The sequence below is a fragment of the Doryrhamphus excisus genome, linkage group LG2 (genome assembly GCF_037039965.1).
Source record: "Doryrhamphus excisus strain RoL-2023G ecotype Guam linkage group LG2, RoL_Dexc_Guam_v1.1, whole genome shotgun sequence".
NCBI lineage: Eukaryota > Metazoa > Chordata > Actinopteri > Syngnathiformes > Syngnathidae > Doryrhamphus > Doryrhamphus excisus.
The window spans coordinates 26,995,195-27,017,960 of NC_136358.1; the positions used below are offsets into that span (position 1 = coordinate 26,995,195).

Consider the following 22,766-nt stretch of genomic DNA (forward strand, 5'->3'; position numbering starts at 1 on the left):
GTATGAGACCAGGCAGTTTCATCAAGGTCGTTCATCAAAGTTATGAATATCCATTTCTAAGCTTGACTAAATCAGCGTTATATATATATTGAGTTTTTTCGCTGATACACTCGATGATCACAAATGCATGAGGGAGAAAGCTGACAGCGCGTTTGTGTAGTCGGATTCAAACAAAGCAGGTCGTGACAAGCCAAGCGGCATCCAACGTGGCGTTAATGACCTTCTGTCATATTAGTCAAGATAGTTTTTGTTGCTTTGTCTGCCTGCTGCAGTTTTTGGTTTATGATTCTTAATTCTTTTAAATCTTGCAGCAAACGAGCCGGCGTTGTAGCTGTAGCCTGGGATTCACGTCTCTAATCTTCGCTCAAATCTTCAACAACTACTGTACTGTGAAGACGCGCTCTTTAAATTGGGTTGCATCAGCAAACGTTATGATTCCATGTTTTTTTTTTTTTTATTATTGGGAGTCCCTTGCATCAAAACAGTAAAATTACCTCAATCCCTAGCTGCAGCTAGAATTGACATTGCCATAATAATACTAATAACTCATAATCTAAGTGCAAAGTAAAACTAAACAACATAATGGCCGGTATCTCCAAATTTTGATTGGAAAAATGAAAATTATTCAAATGAAAAGTAGCGATTTCTGCATTTGTTGTTGGGGAAAAAAAGACATACCGTATGCAAAAGGTTATGTAATATATACAGGATAGGTATCATACCCCTCCTAGTTATGGCATATTTAAGTGTGCGTAGTGCAGCCCAATATAAGGTAGTATTGTTCACACTTCCAATCGGTAACCAATTGTGTTGGACTAAAGTGTTGCAGTGCAGCGATCCCGCTTATATGAACTCAAACCGTATTTTTTTTTCTTTAAAGTGCTCTTAATTTTGCAGCTTTTAAACGTAAACATCACTGATTTGTAATTATTGGAAGAACGACGTCATCGCGATTTCCAGTCAGCTTTGATGAACTACCTCACTTGAATTTCTGCCACATGATTGGTTAGCTGTCATGACGACACATGTGAATATCAGATGCCGTTATTTATTTATTTGAACAAGAAGAAGAAGGAAAAAAAAAGGAGAAACATGTACTATTGGTGGCTTTTCAACGGGACTGGTTTTGTACATAATGCAAAGTTCACTAGAAGCGAGAGAAGAATCTGTCAATGTTTTATTTTGTTGTTGTTTTCCAACTTGAAATGTGCAATACCTTCAGCAAAGTGTGCTCTGTCAGCGTCTCCTGAAGGTAATCAAAGTGTCGGTACTGTCAATCCTTTTTCCTTTTTTTTTTTTTTTTCATTCATTAGTGAATAAATCACTTTTTATGTTTCTTGTCCTATATTTCTGTAGAGTCGGTCCGCCAACGTGTCAACTTGGCTGACAGATTTCTAGGCTGTGGTAAGACCAATCATGTTAATAATCATAATAATAATAATAATAATAACATAGCCACAAGAAGTCATATCATACTGTATGGTGCTGGTTTGTGCACTACTAGAAAACACGATGTCTCCTCTTACAGTCAAATACATGAGAACAAAATCAAACAATGTGTACTAGAAATAAAAGAATACACTTTGCATTAGAGTTATGCCTTTTTCTTTCGCCCACATTTTCCCATTTGTGCATTTTTTCCTCATTGAATCCAGTGGAATCTTGGTCAATCTGTTCCTCTCATAGTGGGGCCAGGTAGTGAAAAATGAAAGCATTGTTTTGTAAAGATATGCTAAGAATGTGTTTGGTGAAGAAACTTTTTTTTTTTAGTTATTAAAATATATTTTTAGAATGCTGCATCCCTTGAATGGCCCCCGGGCCGCACTTTGGACACACCCGACAGTGTAAGTAAGAACCCTGGCATCCATATGTCCATCTGGTACTTTGTTTGCTAGACAATCAGCACAAGTGTACATTGTCATGTTTATTCCCATACACGTCCATTCATCGCAATAATGTATATCCAAATACATTTTTAAAAAAGCACCATTGTGAGTTGTGACACATACTTTACACACACACACAAAATAAATTCTATTGGACTGCTGTGATAACTTTTTAGGGTGCTTGCTTGTTGTCAAAAGCAAGAAGTATTTCTAAAATGTATATTTAAAAGTGATTCTTACTACGTCGTCATTTGTTGGGTCCTTTGTGATTTTTTTTTTTTACAGCATGCAGTGCTCTACAAACATACTATGTGCAAGCCTTTTTAAATCAGAGGACACTTCTATCAGTGTTTGTTTAGACACAATGGCCGACCATTAACATTGCTTCATCATTGAACACACCGAGTACATTCACTACAAGGATACATTCGTCATTGGACACTTCCGTTCAAAAGCACTATACACAAGAATTGGCACCTTCTTCGTTCTTGGTCATCTGCACTTTTGTCAACGTACACCAAACCATGTGTTCTTCGGGAGGTTTGATAGGCTTTTTTTTTTCTTTTACTTTGCAACGCTACTTTGTTCTTTAGGACTTCCCTGAAGGCACAACCAGGAAGAGTTGACGTTTCTTTTTAAGGGCAGTGTTAAGCGTCATGTGCCACAAGTCAACATGGCTGCCAGGTCGCAAAGACACTGAGGGAGTGCACGGCTTTGACGTGGAAGTCATGTGACTCGAGAGGCACTGGAAGAGCCTGAGGGACACAGCAGAGAGTTCCAGGTAGACAACGGAGAGACGTGTGCAGGTAAAGCGTTAAACTTGGAGCAAAACCATGCAGCAGCTTTTTTTTTTCCTACCTCCGCTCTTAATCTGCTCAACTGAGTATGAACCAAGACACGTTTATGGAATATATGCATGCACCTTATTGGTAACATTGTCATAAAAAGGCTGCGTGTGGGTTTCTATGGAGCATACAGACATCACCTTATCCAAAGAGTCCTTGAACAGAGACAAATATTGCAGTAATAAATCATTGACTTGCTACAGTTTGGTCGTATTTACGGTGTCTTCAGCCAGCAGTGAGAAGCAACGTTTGTCGTGATAGCAGACAGGACACCGCACGACGAGGTAAGCTCACCTTCACTTCCTTGTTCTCTTCTTCCAAAAAGGAACTCTGAGGAAGGTGGGAGCCCTTTAAAACAAACCCCGGGTTGCCGCCCTGTCCCTTCAAATGTCGCTGGTCCTCGTGGTGGCGGTTAGATCTCCGAGAGTGTCGAAGAAGTCCTCCATCTCCTTCTCCATGAGCTTGTTGCGATTCTCGGCATCCTCTCGCGCTCGCTCAGAGTTCCGTAGTTTGATCTCCAGCATGCGCTGCCTCTTCTTCTCCTGCTCCATCTCCTGTTCTAGACGTTCCATGTGTGCACAAAGAGCAGCACTGGACTCCTCCAACCTGTTGCAGATGAACACATGAATCACCAATCCCTGAATCTCGGACTTGAGTTGATGATGTGAGATTCAAATGACGATGAAGTAACGGACGTCAAGGTACTCACTTTTGGATCCTGGCCTCATAGGCAGCCTTCTGTTTCCGAAGCTCCTCCTTCAGGCCCTCGACCAGACTCCCCAGTGAGACGTTAGTCCCGTCTCCATCTTCCGACATGATGATGGAAGGAACTCCGGCGGCCGTGCCGGCGTTGCCGTTCTCGCTGCAGGCGGCGCTACTGCTGCACAGCTCCATAGCCTCACAGCTGTCCTGCTCGGAGCTGGGATCCGTGGTCATTTCCCCATCCTGTCCTCGCTCGGACTCTCTCTGAGCTTCCGTCCACTCCGCTTTATCTGCACCTTCTCCACAGTTCTGTTCGCTGCCACCAGAGTCCGGCACCGAGATCTCGCAGGAGGAGGTAGACCAGGGTGTGCTGTTGACACTCTGGACACTGCTCATACTGGAGGACGAGGTGACGTTGTCGTAGGTGGAAAGTCTTTGTGAGGAGCCCGTCGAATCCCGGTCGCGGGTAGACCTTTCACCTGAGGAGGTGCGTCTGTGTCCCCTCAAAGAGGACAAGCCATTCATCAGCCAGTTACTACTTCCTCCCCCGGAGGGGACGCTGCTTGGATCCGCCACAGAGCCGCTCTGCTTAGCCTGCGGCTGAGAACGAGGCGTCGAGGAGCTTTTGAACGAGTATTTCCAAGAAGGTAAGCTCTTGGCTTGTTTACTCGGGCTGACCACCGTGTCTCCTTTCGCTGAAGACCCGAGTTTCGGAACGGAGTTCGAGGTCTGCGTGGGCGTGACGGCAGCACACAGTTTGGCATCAAGTGACGAGACGCTGCTGTGCAGTTCTTGTTCCGGGTTGGAGACGGGGCAGCTCTGCAGGTCCTCTTCGGAGATCCAGGCACCGAGGCTACGGTTGTGGATGGGCTGCTCCACTTGGGGTACGGTAAGGCCCTCCTGATCCCTCCCTGAGTACAAGCGATTGTGTTCCCTGATGAGGACCGTCATTAGGTGCTGGACTAAAGAGGTACCTAGGGAATATGGTCCACATTAAGACAAGTGCTGTGTAGACAATAACACATACTATTATTATTATTATTATTATTACCTTCCATGATGGTGACTGGATCTTCCATCTTGGGTCGAAGGATATTCGGTCCAAACACTGTGGCCAGGTTCTGAACACTCATCTTGTTTTCATTACAATGAGATTGGACTTCATCAAGGAATCTAGGAGACAAACGGTGCTGTTTCTTTAAGAATGTGGCGAGCCAGAATGTGGTCTATACGGATGGACGCCATATTTCAGATGATGACGTTTGTGCAATTGGACGTGAGCCCTGAAAGAAGGTTTTTTTCTTATATTGGCTCCCTATGACATCACAGGGAGCCGGACTTCCTACAATAAACCAGTCATTACTGTATATTGTATATATATTCAGATATAAGTCACACCTGACTAGAATGAAAACACTACTGTACTATGGAGAAAATACACTATAAGTTATCACAGGTAGAGAAAAAAAGCGATGTGCTTACTTGCATATGTACTTGAGGAGATTGTAGTTCGGTAGAGGTAGTGTGTTAACTTGCTTTCCGAGCTCCTGAACCCCCTGATGAGAAGCAAAATGGCCCCACTTTTAGACCAACAACATCACCTTTAAGAAGAAATAATACAATATTTCACTTGCCTCCTCCTCATTTTTGGCCAAAAGCTGTGCGCACGTTAGGAAGTCTTCATATTTGCAGAAGGGAATGACGGGTTCAGGCAGCTCTCGAAGGTACAACTTCAGTAAGGAAGCCACGGTGTGAACGTCTGTGTTACTGCAAAGAAAAATGCATCAGAATATGTCGTTTTTTTAATGCGTACTCTCAATGTGTCGAGGCGTCCACCTGTCAAAAAGGGGCTTGTCACCACAGTCAAAGGCCTCCTGCAGCTCTTTGACCAGGTTGGCTTGCCCGGGCATCCGGAAAAGACCCTCCTCATCCAAGCCTCTATCCCTGATGAAGTCCACACACTGCTCCACCAGCAGGGGGGCCAACCGGGGGCCAAACTTCTTCTCATACTGCACCGTGTCCTCTAATCGCTGGCCAAATATTCCTGTGGAAACGAGACATAGAAGGTGGCGAATCCAGGTAAGGTAGTCATTTGCATTTGACGGCATTACACACACGAAGAATGCAACAACTCTACAGTCAATATAAATATTGACATTTATTGACATTTAATCTATTTGTACCCACATAGAAACTAACTTAAGCCATCACTAAGTAAGAAAATCCAGCATATGTGAAACCAAAGGCACACACGTGTTACCTGTTACCCGTCTGCAGCAGCGGCCATCGGCTGATGGCTCGCAATAATCATGGTCGGCGGAACAAAGTCTGCACGACAGCAGTGAGTAGCGTTCCTCATACATCCCAACTCCACATTTGACCAAGTTCATGCATTCCGGTTCTGGCATTTCACTGTGCTGCTGAGTAATTTCTAATACTCAGGCACGTCGTTGCCTGCAGCCTAGACTTGTACGTCCTGCTGACAGACGGAGGAGGCAGCTGACGACACTCAGGGAATGTGTGTAGAATTTTAGGTGCTGGAGTGGAGGGGGGAGGGGGGGGGGCGCAGAGGTCGGCGACAGATCTATTCTATAGCCAAAACATGGCATAACTGTGGAGTACTATTAATCAGGCTTGTGAGAGGTGGGGTACGCCATGGCGGTAACCAGTCAGTCAATCACGGGGCACATATAGACCACCATTCACACTCACAACTGTGGGGAATATGACTACAGTTTAAATCCGTCCCATTTCTTTTTATTATACAAAATCACAACTTTAACTTCATCCTAACTTCATCCTAACTTCACCGCAGCTCAACACGTGTAAAAATGTGTACATGTTGGCGGGTCTGTATGTTTTATTCTCCATGTCACCGTAACCCAACTCTTTGCTGTTCAGCTGCCCCAACTGTTCTAGTTCATGCTCTGAAGACTCGTTTTATTTCTGGAACACTATCAAGCGCACTCGTGAGCCAGCGAGATAAGAATGACTATTTGCTTTGCAGACACAAGGGTGAGTCATGTACCGACATGGATTAATGAAAATAATGGATATTTTAATTTATATCGATGGTTTGACATGCAGTATTTTTTATGACCTTTCCATTGGAACTTTAGTTTTACCTCCGCCAAACGGTGCCCAGATGACCCGTCGTATGGCCTTGACCCAGTCGTCCATGTCGGTCTGGGAGTTGGCCATGAGAAGGAAGGACTCATGGCTGATCGGAGCACGGTCCTTCTCCCCTGTTCCACCTGCGAACACAAACCACAGGTTAGTTCACCTCCAGAGATCAGTAGTATTCAGAGGTTCTCAATAATTATGTCATACTCCCGTTAGGTGATAGTATTCACTTTTTAAAACTGCAAACATTGGTCACTTGTCACGCATGAAGATAGTGTGTTTCATACCAAGGACAATATTGTAGGAATATTGTAGGAATATTTCACTTGGTCAGCCTTGGATTGACACAAGTCGTTCTTGGAATGTGGTGTTAAATGCCTTGCAGTTAGATATTAATATATATTTGTTTGTATTACTTGCTTGGTAAAACAATAGTGGGAAAATAACATACACTGTCCTAAAGTCAATGTGCTGTTAATATTTCTAACCACTAGATGGCACAACAGCTTTGTTTTGAGAGTCTATCAGTGAGCACAATTAATACTTGTGTAAAAAATCTCCATAACTACCAATAAGTAGCAATAGTGCTGGACATCTTTGTGTATAAAATGCAAGGAAAGTGACACCCAGACCAAAAGCTGATCCATTCAGGTTTTTGTTCTAAAGTGTATTTTAATTCTAAGCGTGGGCGTCATTTAGCCGTCAGACGGGAGTCCAAATATAAACAGTGGAGCCATAAAGCTAAAAGCCATCGTCACCCAGCTTTGCAAAGTCACACCATCATGATGAACACTGTGTGGTCAAGCCAATGTGGGTGTGCACATGTATATTTGTTCCAAACAACACAATGGAAGCATACAGTATCAGAAATATGGATAAACGGCATGTGGATACTGCTGTGTATACCAAGACGTAGATATTAAGGTGCCTCTCCACACAATCATTACCTGATAAAACACAGAACAAAACCCACTGGTTCATTATAGCCTGATGTGAAAGTACTGATAAAAAGTATATACTAGACAATATTTCAAGTGAGTACAAGCAACATCAGTTATATCTTAGAATTTTACGTTATTCATGCCAGACGTGTATTGGCGGTGCTCGTGGGTTAGTGTTTATTGTGATTGTGTTAATGAGTCACATAAATCAGCCCATAAACATGAAAGTGAAAGGGGTTAATATCCAATAACCCTTGAACAAAAAGCTTTACAAAGATCACTAATCTGTAAGAATTCCATCCAAGTTCCTACATTGTCCTAAAGGGTTTATAATCCTTTTAAATCTCGGATAATAGCACTTTTCAAGATTTGCCAGAAACACATATATATACTGGGAACCCCAGATATAAGACAACATGGCTGATTATGCCACATTGTGTATTTGACCGCTAGCCTTAAAAAGGAGCTTGTCTGCGTTACATAATGTCAGTATTTCTTGTCTTTCAGCCCTAGATGTATACACTAGTACTGCATCCACTACTGACTGTGTTTCCAGTCTTATTTACTGAGGGAATCAGCAGCAACCAGCAGTATTAGTATATATAATGTATATACTAATCTATAGTATATAGAATGTATTCTATTAGGGTGGACATAGCATATAATTACAATATTTTTGGACTGTATCGCGATAAACAATACAAATTTCAGAATTCCATTTGCATTTTCCTGGTTTCAGTTTCAAGTTCAGTCTGTACTGTAAATGATAAATAAATACATGATTAAATACTATCACAAGTTGGGGTGGTGATAAAAAAAAATGTCTGTCCTTTTGGGGGGGGGCATGACAGAAAATAATTGAGAAACACTGCTGTATAAAAATACATGTGATGTTACACATCGGAATCGGAACTAGTGAGTGTGACGATATCGGCAAACAAGTTAAAAATCGTACATCCCGACTTGTAAGTTGTTAACTACCTAGTCATGTGGACCTTTAGTGTTTGCCATCAAAGATGATACTGCGATGAGGGCCTTATAAAGACTTAGACATCAATATGGAAGGTATGGGAGGGGATAAAGGGGAAGAGGGGTTAAAGACATTCAATTATGTATTAATAACTAAAAAGCATGTGTGCAATAGTTACGATTGTGAGTGCCGGGTTTCTTACTCTCTTCGGCCAAATGATCGGCTGCTTCTGTCTGTTCAATATGCCCTTGGAGAACTTGGTGAAACAGCTTCCAAGTGTTCCTACATGGAATATGTTACCAATTTAAGGATTTTAAATCCAAACTGAAAATACAAGCGATGACCTCAATAACCTGTACTTGTTTTTTTAATGTTACATCATTAATGTGAGGTTGTGCTTTGCCGGCCTGCCAGGACTCCCTTTAAAAACCATCAGTTTTCTATGCTGCTTATGCCCACTAGAGTCCCTTGGAAACGAGGTTCTTAATCTCAGTAGGACTTTCCTGGTTAAATAAACAAACTATCCAGCATAGTATGGTGCGGACAGAACACAAGAAATTCCCGACCCAATATTTGTGCTATAGATGTGACACAGAGGACAAAGACCCTCGACAATGTTCTACTGTATATACTGTGGAGGTTCTGCAGGAAAACTCTTAAACTATTGCTATCAAACAAACTTATGCAGTACAATACATTTTGTAAATAACGCAGTCTCCATTCTTTTCTTTGGCTCATTATCTAGCGCCTCAATACGAAGTGACAAAGTCTGTGTTACCCCCCCAACCCCTCACATGGCTCTTTACTACTCTAGTTAAAAAGCTCCAGCATCTGTTTCCTGTTACCTTGGAGATGTAGCTTCTTCAGTCTGTCCGGCTTGCAGCAGACCGGCCCCATGTCTGAGTGAGTGGTTCAGGCCGCAGCTGGTACCGGCTCTCAGGGGCTCTTTCGGCCCTAAGCCTTGCAAGCATGGAGCGGCGTCTCAGTACCCAGGTAGCACCGATGGCCAGAAGCTGCCAGTGAGGCATGCTCGGCGCCAACGCCAACAGAATCCCATCAAATGAGTCCCACTTCTATAACCCGTGTGTACTGTCCTTTCATTGCCCTCTTTCTTCCTGCCTCTCTCATTGAGCGGTGTGGGCAGCAGGTTCTTTCCCTCAGCCCCCCTGGAGAGAAGTAAATCCCTGAGGAGGAGTGTGACAAGGCTCTCTCTCTCTCTCTCTCTCTCTTTGGTTCTGTGTCACTGTGTGTGCAGGAACTGGGTGATGGGTTGTCCTCCAATCTTTGCCAAACAAACTTGTAAGCACACTAAAAAAAACAGACAATGTCAATCAATCTGTGTGAGAGACTGTCTGCAAAGACTCCGTTTTCTTTTTTTAACTCAATATTTTGACTTGAAAAAAAGACATCCCACATATGTTTTGTTTTTACAGCCACAAGTTTATCACCCCACTAACCCATATTTGGAATGCAGTGTTACCTGTGCAGAGATGAGGGCACGTATGTCAACATCAGCTACCTGGAGAAACACTTTTCTTCACCATAATCACCAAACAGAGACGACGGTAAGGGATTATTTTAACCTAAAACTACAACTTTGAATTCAAGTGTGCCGTGTGCTCAATATTGGCCGCTATTGTTTGCATCAGATTTATCTTGTGTGTCCGGGTTGCTTCACTGATCCAACCTACCATAGAAACCTTTCATGCACGAGTCAGCTGTTATTACATTTGAAAAATTCCACTCATTTGCCAGTTTAGCGTATGTCCGCAGGCTTTGATACAAGTTAAGTTCCAAATTAGGCACATGACTAAGGAATCGGCTTTGCGTGGGTCCCCGGTTTGCAGTCAGCATTGCCACAAATAATAAAACAACATGCAGGCCAAACTCCGACAGTTTTGTTCCCCTGGCAGTCAGCATTTAGAAACTGTATTCAAATTATTTGTGGCAGTAGTATTCCGACAAGGACAAGACCGCTGAGTTCATGCACGTGAACAAAAACACACACACACACGCCCTGGTCAAAATGTCAAGGTCTTTAGGCTCCTTTGGGAGACAATTTTCAGTTACTGCTGACATACCAGTAATATAAAACTACCACCTATCCATTGTAGCCATATGGTGTCTAGGATAATAATGTGTTACTGGTTCAACTAACCAAAATATGCACTTTTATCAGCTAATAATAGTTTGGCAGTAAAGACTATAATATAACCTGAACGCTGAAGCACTATTTTCATCTGCTACATTGATGATGTCTGATGCAGAAGATACATTTTTCACCACTCCTTGCCTTGTTTTCAACCATTAATTGTCTACCTGCAACACACCGTGTATACTTGCACAATTGGAGCAAATCATTTCAACGGCATTCACCGTTATTCATATTAATCTTTCAAACATTGTACAAATATACTGAGTATTGAAATGTTTGCCCCCCCCTAATCCGAACACCAGAACTTTTAAAAAATATATATTTTGTCTCAACAGTAGTCATTAATAAACCATGACCAAAACTGCATACAGTGCAACCTCAGTTAGCGTCCGTCCTGGTTAGTGTCACCAATTTACACCACAAAATTGCCTCAGTTTGCATGCATTCTGCGGTTAGCGTACAATATGGTGCGTTATTAACAGACTGTATTTGTATGGCCGATATAATAGGACATTCCTATAAAATAGTGACCTTATTTCACTGCCACATTCAAGGTGTTCAGACATCTCTGGTTGTCATTTGGGGACAACATACTATATTCTCTTCCTGATCACTTTCCTGTGGCGTATGTGCTCGTGGTGAGAGGATCATTGGAGTTCACAGCCTTTTGTAATGTTGACTAGCCATAAACAAAACACACAGACCAACACAAGTTGGTCGGCCACTCTAAACACAAGGAGAGATCCCCGAACAAACACTCGCCTGAGTAACAGAGTGGCACAGAGAGCCACAAGAATTTACAAGGTTCAATAATAAGTCATCAGTAGCATTTAACTCCCGCAAAGACGTTTCGCATTGATCTGGAGTAAAATGGTCATTGTTTCATCAAAGTTCTGAGTGAATGTTATGCAGAGTCCCTGAACGCTAGGTAACAGTAACAGTGCCCCCTGCTGTTAGCCTCCAGAAATGCTAAAGACTAAGAAGATCAACATACCTGGAACAATCTCAAAAAGGTGTCTTCCAGGTTCATCCGGGTTTGCTGTGAGTTCATTCACCTGGCATCCCTGCAGGGGTATACAGCCCTGAAAAACAGAAGGACATGTATTCTACGTGTATTTTCATCTTGCAGGACATTTTTTTAGTGAGTTCACGTTGTTCACGTTATTGTGATCCGCAAAGACCCACACAGATGATTAGAATACATTATCCAGATCAATACCCATTTCGCTCTGACAACTAAGACCAAGTGAGCTGTGAAGACATGCTAGCATCTATAGGCCAGCCATGTTAATCTGCTGACTGCCATCCTCCATCAAACACGCAGCCCAGTCTGCCAAATCGCCTCAGCCAGTGGGCGAGGCGTCGCCAACATTAGTAGCCATGGCAACAAATGGAGAAGGCGGGAGCTGTGGCCGGATGCAGCGCAGGGGAATGGTTAGAAATCGGGGGATTGGTGGGTGTGGGGGTGCTCCCTAGGGTGCTGCGCGCTCAGGGCAACACAGGCAGTAGGGAATGAATGATTAACAAAGGGCAACATGTAACCTGAGGACACAAATCATGCAGTCAGATGAGCATCGGCTACAGCATCAAAACACAATTGGACAATGTTGAAAAGAAAGTAACTCACAATTTACTTTTACGCGTGTATCCAGGCAAAAGTTTTAAAATTGAATAATCTTACATTGTCTTTTTACTAAAAGCCCATCCAGAGTTCGGTCGCCATGACGCCACATGCATGGCTTCAACTAGCCATAAACTGACGTAGACACACCCATCTTCATCAGGTTTGCCTACAAATGTCCATCATCGTTTTGGACGCAGTAACCAATCGGGGCCCCCCCAAGACTAATTCCCACTTTTTTCACAGTGTGCCAAAATAGCCAGTGTATCGTTACCCACGCTACATTTGGATCGCACCAAAGTTTCTTCTACAAACGAAACCACAATAGTGGAAGATTTAGCAGTTAAGAGTAACTGTCAGGAGGGGCGCGAGAGGCTTTCATTTCAGTGCAGCCCTGCCAACATGTACAAAATTATAGTACTCAACATGCAATTTGACTCTGCTTGTATGCTCTCCATTGTGTTGCATTTCCCTAAGCTAACCGCTAACCCTGAACGCTTAGATAGAAAATAATTGAGAAGCATCCCCAACAACTCACCGGAACTACTTTCCTCAACACCGAAAACCGACCAGAACTCTGCTCACGGGAGGACAAAGTGGGGGGTAAGTCACAGTTGATGCACTACACTACTGATGGGGATGTCATAAAACTAAAAAATCCTGAAGTATCCCTTCAATTAGGGATACTAATAACTGACTTACACCAAAACCTCCAGGAGTTACATCACAGTCTCGGAACGGAACTCTTTTAAAACAAACAGAATCAAAGAACAGCTTTGGGGAGATTGTGTTTTTTGACAGATTGTATATTAAGAGAGGGGAATGACTAAGAGTCATCTTGCATTTAGATTAATTTGAAATCATTAATCAGCAAAGTACAACACCTTGCAGAGGACTAAGAATTCATGATGTTTGTCCAGCAACCATTTATTGATGTTTTACTGACTCCTACATAGGAAGTAAATGAGACCCTGTAGCTTCACCGCTGTATCTTCTATCATCTTTGTAGGGGGTGGACTCATCCATTGCTGCAATAAGCGTTGGCCTCCACCCTCCCCCGAGCACCACTCCCCGTTTCAAATATCCCATCGATTAGAAGATGAGAGAGAAAATGAAGGCCAGGATGACACTTTCTCACACATCCTGTCTTCAGAGCGGGAGGTTGCGTCTCCGTCTAAGTGTTCATTTCCCCGAGTATACTGTGTGTGCATATGCCCATTTAGTCTTATGTGTGTGTGGGACAGACCTGAATGCATCAGGGGTTGCAAATCAATATAGCTCAGATGAGTATTGGCGAGCTTTGATTAAAGAGAGCCTGTCCGTGCTCTCGGTAATCTCGGTCCCCACAGAATTGGGGCTGCAATGAGTCGAAGACGTCATTCTAGGTGGATGCATTTTGTGTGTTTGTGTGAGTGAAAAGAGAGTGACAGCAGATGGTCTACATTAAATGAAAAGCCGTCATCCGGTGAGACTGAAATCAATAAAAGTGTCAAGATTTCAGGCAGGAACGCTCGGGGGAAGATTATTGTGTTTTAAATGCTGTGTGTGCTGCCTTTTTGTTGTTGGATTACATCATCCCCTCTTGTTAGAGCAATGTCAACCTATTCCAGTCATCTGCCATCCCTTCTGGTAGGACCAAGCGGCCCACCCACTCCATTACTTGAGTGAGTGAGTGGTTATTAAAGAGGTTAAATATGAGTCAGCACAACGTCACCAAAGGCGTCTTAGAGAAGGAAGGAAACGGTATCAATTAGGTATCGCCTATCTTCTATTTTTACATGAATGCACTAATAGAGGGGCAAACCATTACTTTGCTGTTTGTACCCAAGCACTTAAATGCACTGGGAGTGTCACAAGCCATCATTTACCACGGCAGTGGTTGGGAATTTTCATTATTTACAGAATTTAATCCAGCACTTTTATAGAAAAGGAGTAGAAACTTGTGGCCATTTTTTCCCCAAATACCTGTGGTTTAGTTTCTTCTTCGTCTTTGTAGAAGTAGAGTTGATCTGACCGTAGCACGAACCATCTCAGCTGCCAGTTCTTCATGATGCTGCGCTGCTTCTTCAACCAGCCGGCCTTCAGCGCCCCCTCCTGGAGGCCGGGCGAAGCCGGCTGGCAGGAACCCCGCGTCACCTCGCCCATCACCATGCTTTTGGACCTGGCTGTACACAGACACACACACTTTTACTCTTAATTTATGTGCATATTGTATACTAGTCAATAATAGAGTTGACCGAGCTTAGACTGCAGGGGCTGTTTAATTATCATCATTGGACACATGCCATGTTTTTCTCCCCCCCCCCATTTTCCTTCTATAGTGTTATCTATCATTGTGTATGCTACGCTTCGCTTGTGAACACACAACCTTCTGCCCCAGGCTGCAACACCTCAAGATGAGATACAGAGGCAGCAGGCTCAAATACGATAATATACAGACAGTGATGGGGAGCAGCACGCACACACATCTACCCTGGGGGAGTGCACCCCCTCTCACCCCTTCACCTGCCTTCCATTTTGAAGGTCCTTGCCAGAGACTTATTGTGTTGCCACAAGGCGGTGGGATGGCAGAGGCTTTGGCTTGAGATAATAGGACCACATGGGACTGACTGACTGAATCATTCCCAACAAATGTGTGAAACCTGAGCTCAGTCAAGGACAGTTTCAATGCAAAGGGAATGGCAGTCGTACAGCTGTGTCTCAATGTGACACAAGGCTTGTCCCTACTGAGATAAGAGCCTCTTTTAATGGGATGTCTACTTTATTCACAAAGGCAGGCGTCAGTACCAATGAGCTATGCCACCAACCTGCACCGTATGGATTTACACAGCGATCGACTTACGGCTTGGCATGCAAACCAGGCTATGCAATTTAATAAGCATGAATAATTTATACAAATCAAATGTGCAGACGTCCACCGTGCTGCACACATGCAACAATACACTGGAGAAATTGGGAACCAAAATCAATGATTCTAATGGAATGTCATTTTTCTTTTTTCAGGCAAGGTGTAAGGGTTCAATTTTATCCTCATGCCTGGTTACGTAAAACAGCCGGTTGCTCCTCAGAGATGGCCGATGGCTTTGACCTTGCTTACAAGGTGGAAGGTTTTGATACGCAGCGTCAACACACAAGACATGAATTTACATTACATTATGGAAACCAAGAACTAGAAAATGAACTGTCTACAGTTGTAGTGTTGCAGCACAGAATGAGCCTCTAATAGGCCGGTCAATGGTCGGGGGGGGGGGGGGGGGGGGGGGGGCGAGATATGAAGTTATTGGTGAATTGAAACATTCCTTACGTTGTGACAAATTTTACAAAAGAGTGAGCGTGTCCAAGCCTGCAATAAGGTATGAATAATAAGCATCTTATTTGTCAAGATTCTTCTCAGATGATGATGTTTTTTTGGTTTGTTTTTTTGCAGATGTCCAGTCATCGCTCTTGCACCGTTACTATTTGGCTGCAACATCCACCTGTTGAAAAACATGACAAGGTAGATCATTCAACCAATGACCTTCTTTTGTTGTTCTTTTCTTTTGTTTATTCCCAGATTTACTTTCTGTATAATTCTATTCATACCTAAGGTTTATTCTTTCAAAGGGCATCAGTGGTTCTTGACCCTTTCCCACAGCCGCCCTATATTTATATCCTTAATGCTGTGAGATTCTGTCATATTTCACAATGATAATTTGTCCCTCTATTTGTCTTCCTTTGACGCGCTCTAGTTCGTCTTGCCATGGGGGTGTGGCTTCTGACTAAATCACAAATTGTTTTTACACACATTTTTCTCACCACACACACACACACACACATATCCGTAAACGCCATCATTGTCTGTAACTGAATGGAACTGAATTTGGGGCCTTTCTACATTGATTGATTGATGTGAAATTCCCCATTTCTGCTGCTTTAAGCCGGGAAATGGACTCAACTCAGGCCAAATGGCTGCCAGAGTGATTTTGGATCAACGTCTACCCTGTCTGTCATGATGTTAATAGCCTTTGAGATGGACATCAGCGCCTCATTAACACACACGGTGGTTGTCGCCAGTGTGGTCATGTACTTTATATACTGTCGATAGCTTTGGGGATGTCAGGCTAAAATGAAACTTTAAACATGATGGGACATATTTTGCTGTAGTTTGTGTGTTTCCCCGAAAGCCATTTCTTTGGGTATGTTGCCCCATCGAGACCCCTTTTTCAAAATCCTCCAAATCACATGCCTTTATATATTTCCGTGCTTCCTCCCCTTGCCACCAGTCATACAAAAGCGTTCCACTGGTTAACACCTCTGCTGTGTGTGAGTGGAACACACACTGGTCTGTGATTCACACTTGAGTCACTGATTTTTGGACTAAATGTGCCAAAGCTCCAATTTAAACATTGTGATCAGCATGATTCAGACCTTCCTTGGCTGAAGTGGAGCTTCGGTCTGGTCACTTGGCCATTCATAACCACAGCCTGTGCATGCTTAATGCGCATTGCAATTTTCTTGAACAGAGACATGATTATACTTCACTAATCTGTCCAAAATCATATTTTACAAAAGGAAGCATTTCTGTACAAAAATATACCCTGGTTACTATTAGACCACAAGAGTAAGGAATCTGTAAAAACCCACTTTGACATTCATTCATTCATTTTCTACCGCTTATCCTCACGAGGGGCGCAGTGGGTGCTGGAGCCTATCCCAGACAAACAACCATTCACACTCATGGACAATTTAGAGTGGCCAATTAACCTAGCATGTTTTTGGAATGTGGGAGGAAACCGGAGTACCCGGTTGCAAACTCCACACAGAGATGGCAGAGGGTGAAATTGAACTCGGGTCTTGGAACTGTGAGCCCTGCGCGCTAACCACTCGAGCACCGTGCAGCCCCTCCCTTTGACATAAAATGCTAAGTCATTTTTTTTTAAGTCTTTGCAGAGCTGCTGGGAAAAAATAGTTTTTAGAAACCTTTTCTTTCATTTCCTCTTCTAATCACTCATACATGCAGTTGGAGCACCATACTGCATTTGATATGTCTGACAATATGTCATCAAGATATACATGCACTTAATTTCTCGTACTAACACACACACACAGAAGGATGCACAGGCATGCTGGTGGAATTTAATACCATTAATCTAGTCACTGGACGGTGATTTATGTTGGACAGAGTTACAGGTGCATCAGCGCAGAACTTGCGGTTTGTCTCTCACATTTGATAAACGACTTGACCGGCGTGTGTGTGTTTTTAAATCTACACACTAACAAGCCCGGCAGTGGGGGGTGTGGCACATTATATAGAATCTATACTGTACGTGGAAGCTGCAGCAGAACGGAACGGATGCAGCAATGTGTGCATTTCTGGCCACGTTTGTAGGCGTGATATGGTGTCGGAATGTGTTATTCATGCAGAAAGGCAGGATGTCAGCGATTTATCACGTTGCACCACTTTGATCATAAAACCATGGTAACGCACATCAAAAAGATGCTGTGGGAGAGGGAAGCAGCTGATATGCAGGCAATTAAAGCAGCTATGGCATCGCTGTTGCCAATGCGAAAAAGGCACCCAGAATGCAGTTAGATTTTTTTCTTTTCTCAGACATTTTCTTTACATATTTTCTTTACATTCTACATCTTATCGATGATTGGATGTGATTAATTATTCAACAAGAAATTATAAAAATAAGTGTTTGTCTGTTGATTAATAAGGGTATTCACATAACATAGTTTATTGTTTTATACATCTACTGTGGCTCCACAACGTTGGGTGGAAATCAGTGGAATGGAGTCAAATATACATAAACTAAGTCTAAGTTTGTGTAAGCTATCTCGCCTACTTCTGAACCGCAGCACACAAAAGGGTGAATATTTGGCCAAATATGCACCTTGGCTGTGTTTCCTATGCTATTATTTTTCTGACAAATGTACCACAGGGAAGGCGCTGTTATGAAGCCCATCATTTTGACCCCTGGATTGGATGGACTTGAAATTTCTCACACTGAACAATGTGCTCTACAAAACACTCACTTTAACCTTAAGGTGTTTTGTCGTATCACCATGAAATTTGGTACAGATCTTTACAGCCCGACGAGCAAATGCCCGTCTTTTTAGGGGAACGACGGCTGGGACTTAGCAACTTATTGTCCCTAAGACACAATCATTAGACCGCTTGTCTGATGATATCTAGCTTTTGTGTTCCCCAGTTCAAGGGTTTCCCTTTCATTTCCTATCCAAACCACACCCACACACAGATTGGTGGTGGTCAATGTTGCACAGGATTGTGAGTAACATCAGTATTCCCAAAAGCACTGTAGCACATATCAACTGTGTTATGTCCCTCCCATGACCTGCTTGGAACTTTTGAGAATGTCCCAGACTGCTACATCTGTCACATACTCATTTATTCACAGGCTTCACGCAACAAATGTGCAGCGGGACACTGATCTGACAGAAAAATGGACACCATGGCTCTGTCCGTCACTTTTTTTAAACTACTCAACAGCATTTGTCAAAGGATGTGTGCTATTTTAATCTGAAAAATGTTTGATTTGGATGTTAAGCGTAAATATGACATAATATAAATGCTACTAATCGGACTTGATGCGGCTCGAGACTGATGTGAGCAGTTAGGTAGCAATTCACAAAACACACATGACCAGTACCCTATTGTCTGATAATATATGCAAAATACACATTGAAACCTCTTCAGGACCAATTTCATGCTACTCCGGGAGAGGATATTACGCATCCCACTTCCATTCTCAGGAGCTATTCATTACATCTTAATCACATCCAGATGAATAATTGGTAGTAAAGAAGGAATCACACATAAGCACACATGGGTATATTAACTCATCCATTTATGAGAGTACACATGCTACCGGCTAAACACACACACACACACACACACACACACACGCAGCAGCTGACGGTAGGCTGATAGCTGGGATGAAACTAGAGATGCAATTGGTTCTAACAGAATGCACACAGCAATATTTAATTTGTGCATTGAGAAATGCTGCAGTATATATATAATAATGCGGGGATACACAATATACACCAATGTAAATGTATGAATGTATGAACATGCATGTCACTCATATACTAACAGCTGTGTTGCCAGATAAGGTAATGTGGTCCTACCTCTTCTGGCCTGCCTGATCTTGGGACTCAGCATGGTTGTCATGGCTTGTCAGCAGGCTCTCCTCTCGGCATGTTCCTGTACATCCAAGCACCCCGCCCCTGTCTGCCTCCGTCTCAGCCTCCTCTTCCTCTCCTCTTCTCTCTATGACCTTCTGCAGTGCGGCCGTCAGCTAGGGGGTTGGGAGCACAGGGGAGGGGAATGGAACGAGAAAGGGTGGAGGAGGAGGAGGAGGAGGAACTACCCCTCTCTGTGTGTGTGATTTAAAAAAAAAAAAAAAAATCTTTCCGTGCACACGCCCAGTGGCCTCCACCCCTCCCTACTGCATTATTCATAGTGGTGCATCCGCTTTCATGGATGGAGGTTTTTTTGGGGAAGGTCGCCCACTAGAACAACATGAACCGAACCACAATTAACATGCCAGATTTTCCACAAACTCTTCACCGGTTTTCATCGGGATGTTTCATTGTGGGAATAAGAGGGGGGGATGGGTCATCCCCCGCCCACCCACCTAATTAAGCTGTGGAAGTGTCACCACCGTCATCCTCTTAATCACTACCTACCCCCCACCTAATTCTCCCTCTTTTGGTCTTACTAGAATTGTCTTCTAGTTTTACTGTAAATCTCCCGCTGCATTTTAACCACTTTCCTTAAATGTTTGGTCCCTGCCACTTTTTGGTTTGAGGAATGACGTGCCTTTCAATTCAAAGTCAAATGTGGGGAGTTCCCAGATTCTACAGTATAGGTCGGTAATTACTCGCTCCGGAGCATTCCAGTGGCACAACTGCCAAAAACCAGCGTAGAAAAACAGTTCTGAATGGAAACGACAACATCCTGTCCCCTGGTGCTCTAGCGGCCATATTTCACACAACAAACCTAAACGATTATGGACTAGATGGACAACAAAGTTGAGAATATCAATTATTTAAAAGGATAAATATTAAAAGGATTAGGTATTGGAACTGAAGATTGTTACCTACCAAGACCATTGGAGTAGTCTGAATGGACAGTATCTCACAGTGAGGATACACAACATTTCAGCAACCATTCTGAGGAGACAATAGAAGACCATAGAAATGAAACTTGTGTATGCTTTCGAGTAGTCGGTATACAACCTGTGATGCAGTGTAGCTTTACCGTCCTTGGAGAATCAGCCAACACACAGACCTTGTCCAAATAGAGATGTGTAAATTCAACTGTCCTGTTTTGAACCGTAGTTCCCCAGTGTCAGCAGCACTCACGCTACCGCTAGACAGTCACACAGACACTCACTTGTGATGATACTTAAACAATAACAGCTTAGTGTTGAGTCATTTTCAGAAGATAGTAAATCTATACCGTATACAAGCAGTTCACTACTTACAGTAATCCCTCGTTTATTGCAGCAAATTGGTTACAGACTTGACTGTGCTAAGTGAATTTCCGCGAATTAGGGTACCTTATTCAGGCCAGCACAAAACACTAATTTCCTCAGTATTTTGGTATATATTTCAAAGTGTTTAGTCCAAATGATGCCTATATGTATGAGTTGTTTGTGTTATTGCAGGAGCAGCCAGTCCCCTCCTGCTTGGGTCTACATGGGGATAATAGCCAGAAGTCCTACACTGCAATTGAATCAGAGCGGCCACAGCTGCTCTTATTACAGAGCAAAGATGGAAAGAGACGTCGAGAGGGTGGAGTGTTGTGTGTGTGTGTGTGTGTGTGTGTATGTGGTGGGGGGGCTTTTTTTGACATACATGCACTCACACACAAAAGCCAACAGCAGCTGAAATGAAGCAGCACCTGCAAAGAAACACGATCGCACATTGATCACACTGCAATGAGCCCAACTGAAAACAAGATAGGGGTCACATGACCTAAAAAAAAGAAAAGTAGGAAGACAAGGACAACATGACAAAAAACAAGTAATGAAAACAGTATTTTAAAAGCACTATACTCCCTCCAGGGTGTGGCACTATTTTTTCTTTACTTTAATTACCATGTTCTTTAATCTCCAGTGAGGACATTGGTGATAATATGGAGCTTAAATGTGAACGGGGGTACTCTCTCAAACTGCCAAGAGGATCAAGGTGATCTGAGCAACAGCTGTCCTTAACCGGCTTGGTCCGCATTACACCAAATGACCATGTCCATTCATGTGTTCACCACTGAACTCTGAATATGAGAGAACCTTTTGAAATATTGAAACACTGGTTGGTGAAAATGTTGTATTGAGAGGGAGGGGCGGTGTGAAAACGGGACCTCTGGGGCAGTAGGGGGGGGGTCTGCACTGATGAAGGTGTGACTGTTGACTTAGCATTATTTATTGATTGAGCATGTCTGGCTTTTTCAGCCACTGCATTTTCCTACTATCGTTTTCAGACAAGCTTTTACTCACCGATGCTATATTGTATCCAACAATAGTACAGTATTGGGGGTACGGTTGGATTTCACCGCTTTATTGCAAATGGTAGGACCAATGTCTTTTTTCAAGAAAGTAATCCATAATAAACAATAATAAAATAATAATAAATGCATGGTGGTTGAGTGGTTAGCATGCAGGCCTCACAGCTAGAAGACCAGAGTTCAATTCCACCCTCGGCCATCTCTGTGCATGTGTGGGTTTTCTCCGGGTACTCTGGTTTCCTCCCACATTCCAAAACTATGCTAGGTTAATTGTCCATAGGTATGAATGTGAGTGTGAATGGTTGTTTGTCTATATGTGCCCTGTGATTGGCTGGCCACCAGTCCGGGGTGTACCTCACCTCTTGCCCGAAGACAGCAGTCTGTCTGCTCAGCGGTAGAAAATGGTTGAATATATAGTCTTTCATTATGTAAACTGGCAGAATTTATGTTTTTGGCATATTTTCTCACAGGAAATTCATACTGTCTGTCCAAGGTTTGCAGCATTTCTTGGCTTTTCAAATGCATTAAAAAGCAGCCTTTCTTTTGCAAATGTTTTGTGCTGCACATCATTTTCCGCTGTTACGTTTGTATTTACTTTGGCGACCAAACGGCTCCGTAAGTGTTGACTGTCAAAGCGAAGGTTCGGCATCTCAATATGTAGTTCACTAATTTGGGTGGATATGTTGGAGGTGGAAAATTTCGCTTTGTTGCTATCACTTTAATTAAATAAACAATCAATAAATAATAAATTTGGCATAGTGGATCGTTTGTGTTGATGTGCTCACCCTGCTCATTAATATTCCCACACCGGGGATGTGGCATTTGGCTTTGCATTAATTTTCATTCATTGTGCGATTAATTTATTGATTTATTATTGCGGTAATAAGACCAAAAAGCCATCCAATTGTGTCCTTAACATACAGTATACCATAGTTATATTAATACAAGCCATCCAGTCACCGTCTACGCTAACGTTGCAATGAAGACAAAGAAAGCCAAGTGATGG

The 22,766-nt window shown here is 43.0% G+C and overlaps 1 protein-coding gene and 1 long non-coding RNA gene across 2 annotated transcripts; one reads left to right on the plus strand and one right to left on the minus strand.

Annotated features, from left to right (window-relative positions):
- Nucleotides 1-1,911: 1,911 nt before the first annotated feature.
- On the minus strand, nt 1,912-20,284 carry arhgap22b (Rho GTPase activating protein 22b). Its single transcript, XM_058061421.2, has 10 exons — nt 19,378-20,284; nt 14,209-14,408; nt 11,617-11,704; nt 6,559-6,687; nt 5,270-5,477; nt 5,068-5,200; nt 4,916-4,989; nt 4,485-4,606; nt 3,441-4,407; nt 1,912-3,337 (listed from the first exon to the last, which is right to left on the minus strand). The coding sequence occupies exons 1-10, from the start codon at nt 19,418-19,420 to the stop codon at nt 3,115-3,117; spliced, it is 2,187 nt and encodes a 728-aa protein (XP_057917404.2). The 5' UTR covers nt 19,421-20,284; the 3' UTR covers nt 1,912-3,114.
- Nucleotides 12,812-21,459, plus strand: LOC144898115 (uncharacterized). Its single transcript, XR_013627006.1, has 3 exons — nt 12,812-12,846; nt 15,671-15,739; nt 20,922-21,459. It is a non-coding gene; the product is annotated as an uncharacterized LOC144898115 (long non-coding RNA).
- Nucleotides 21,460-22,766: the final 1,307 nt, after the last annotated feature.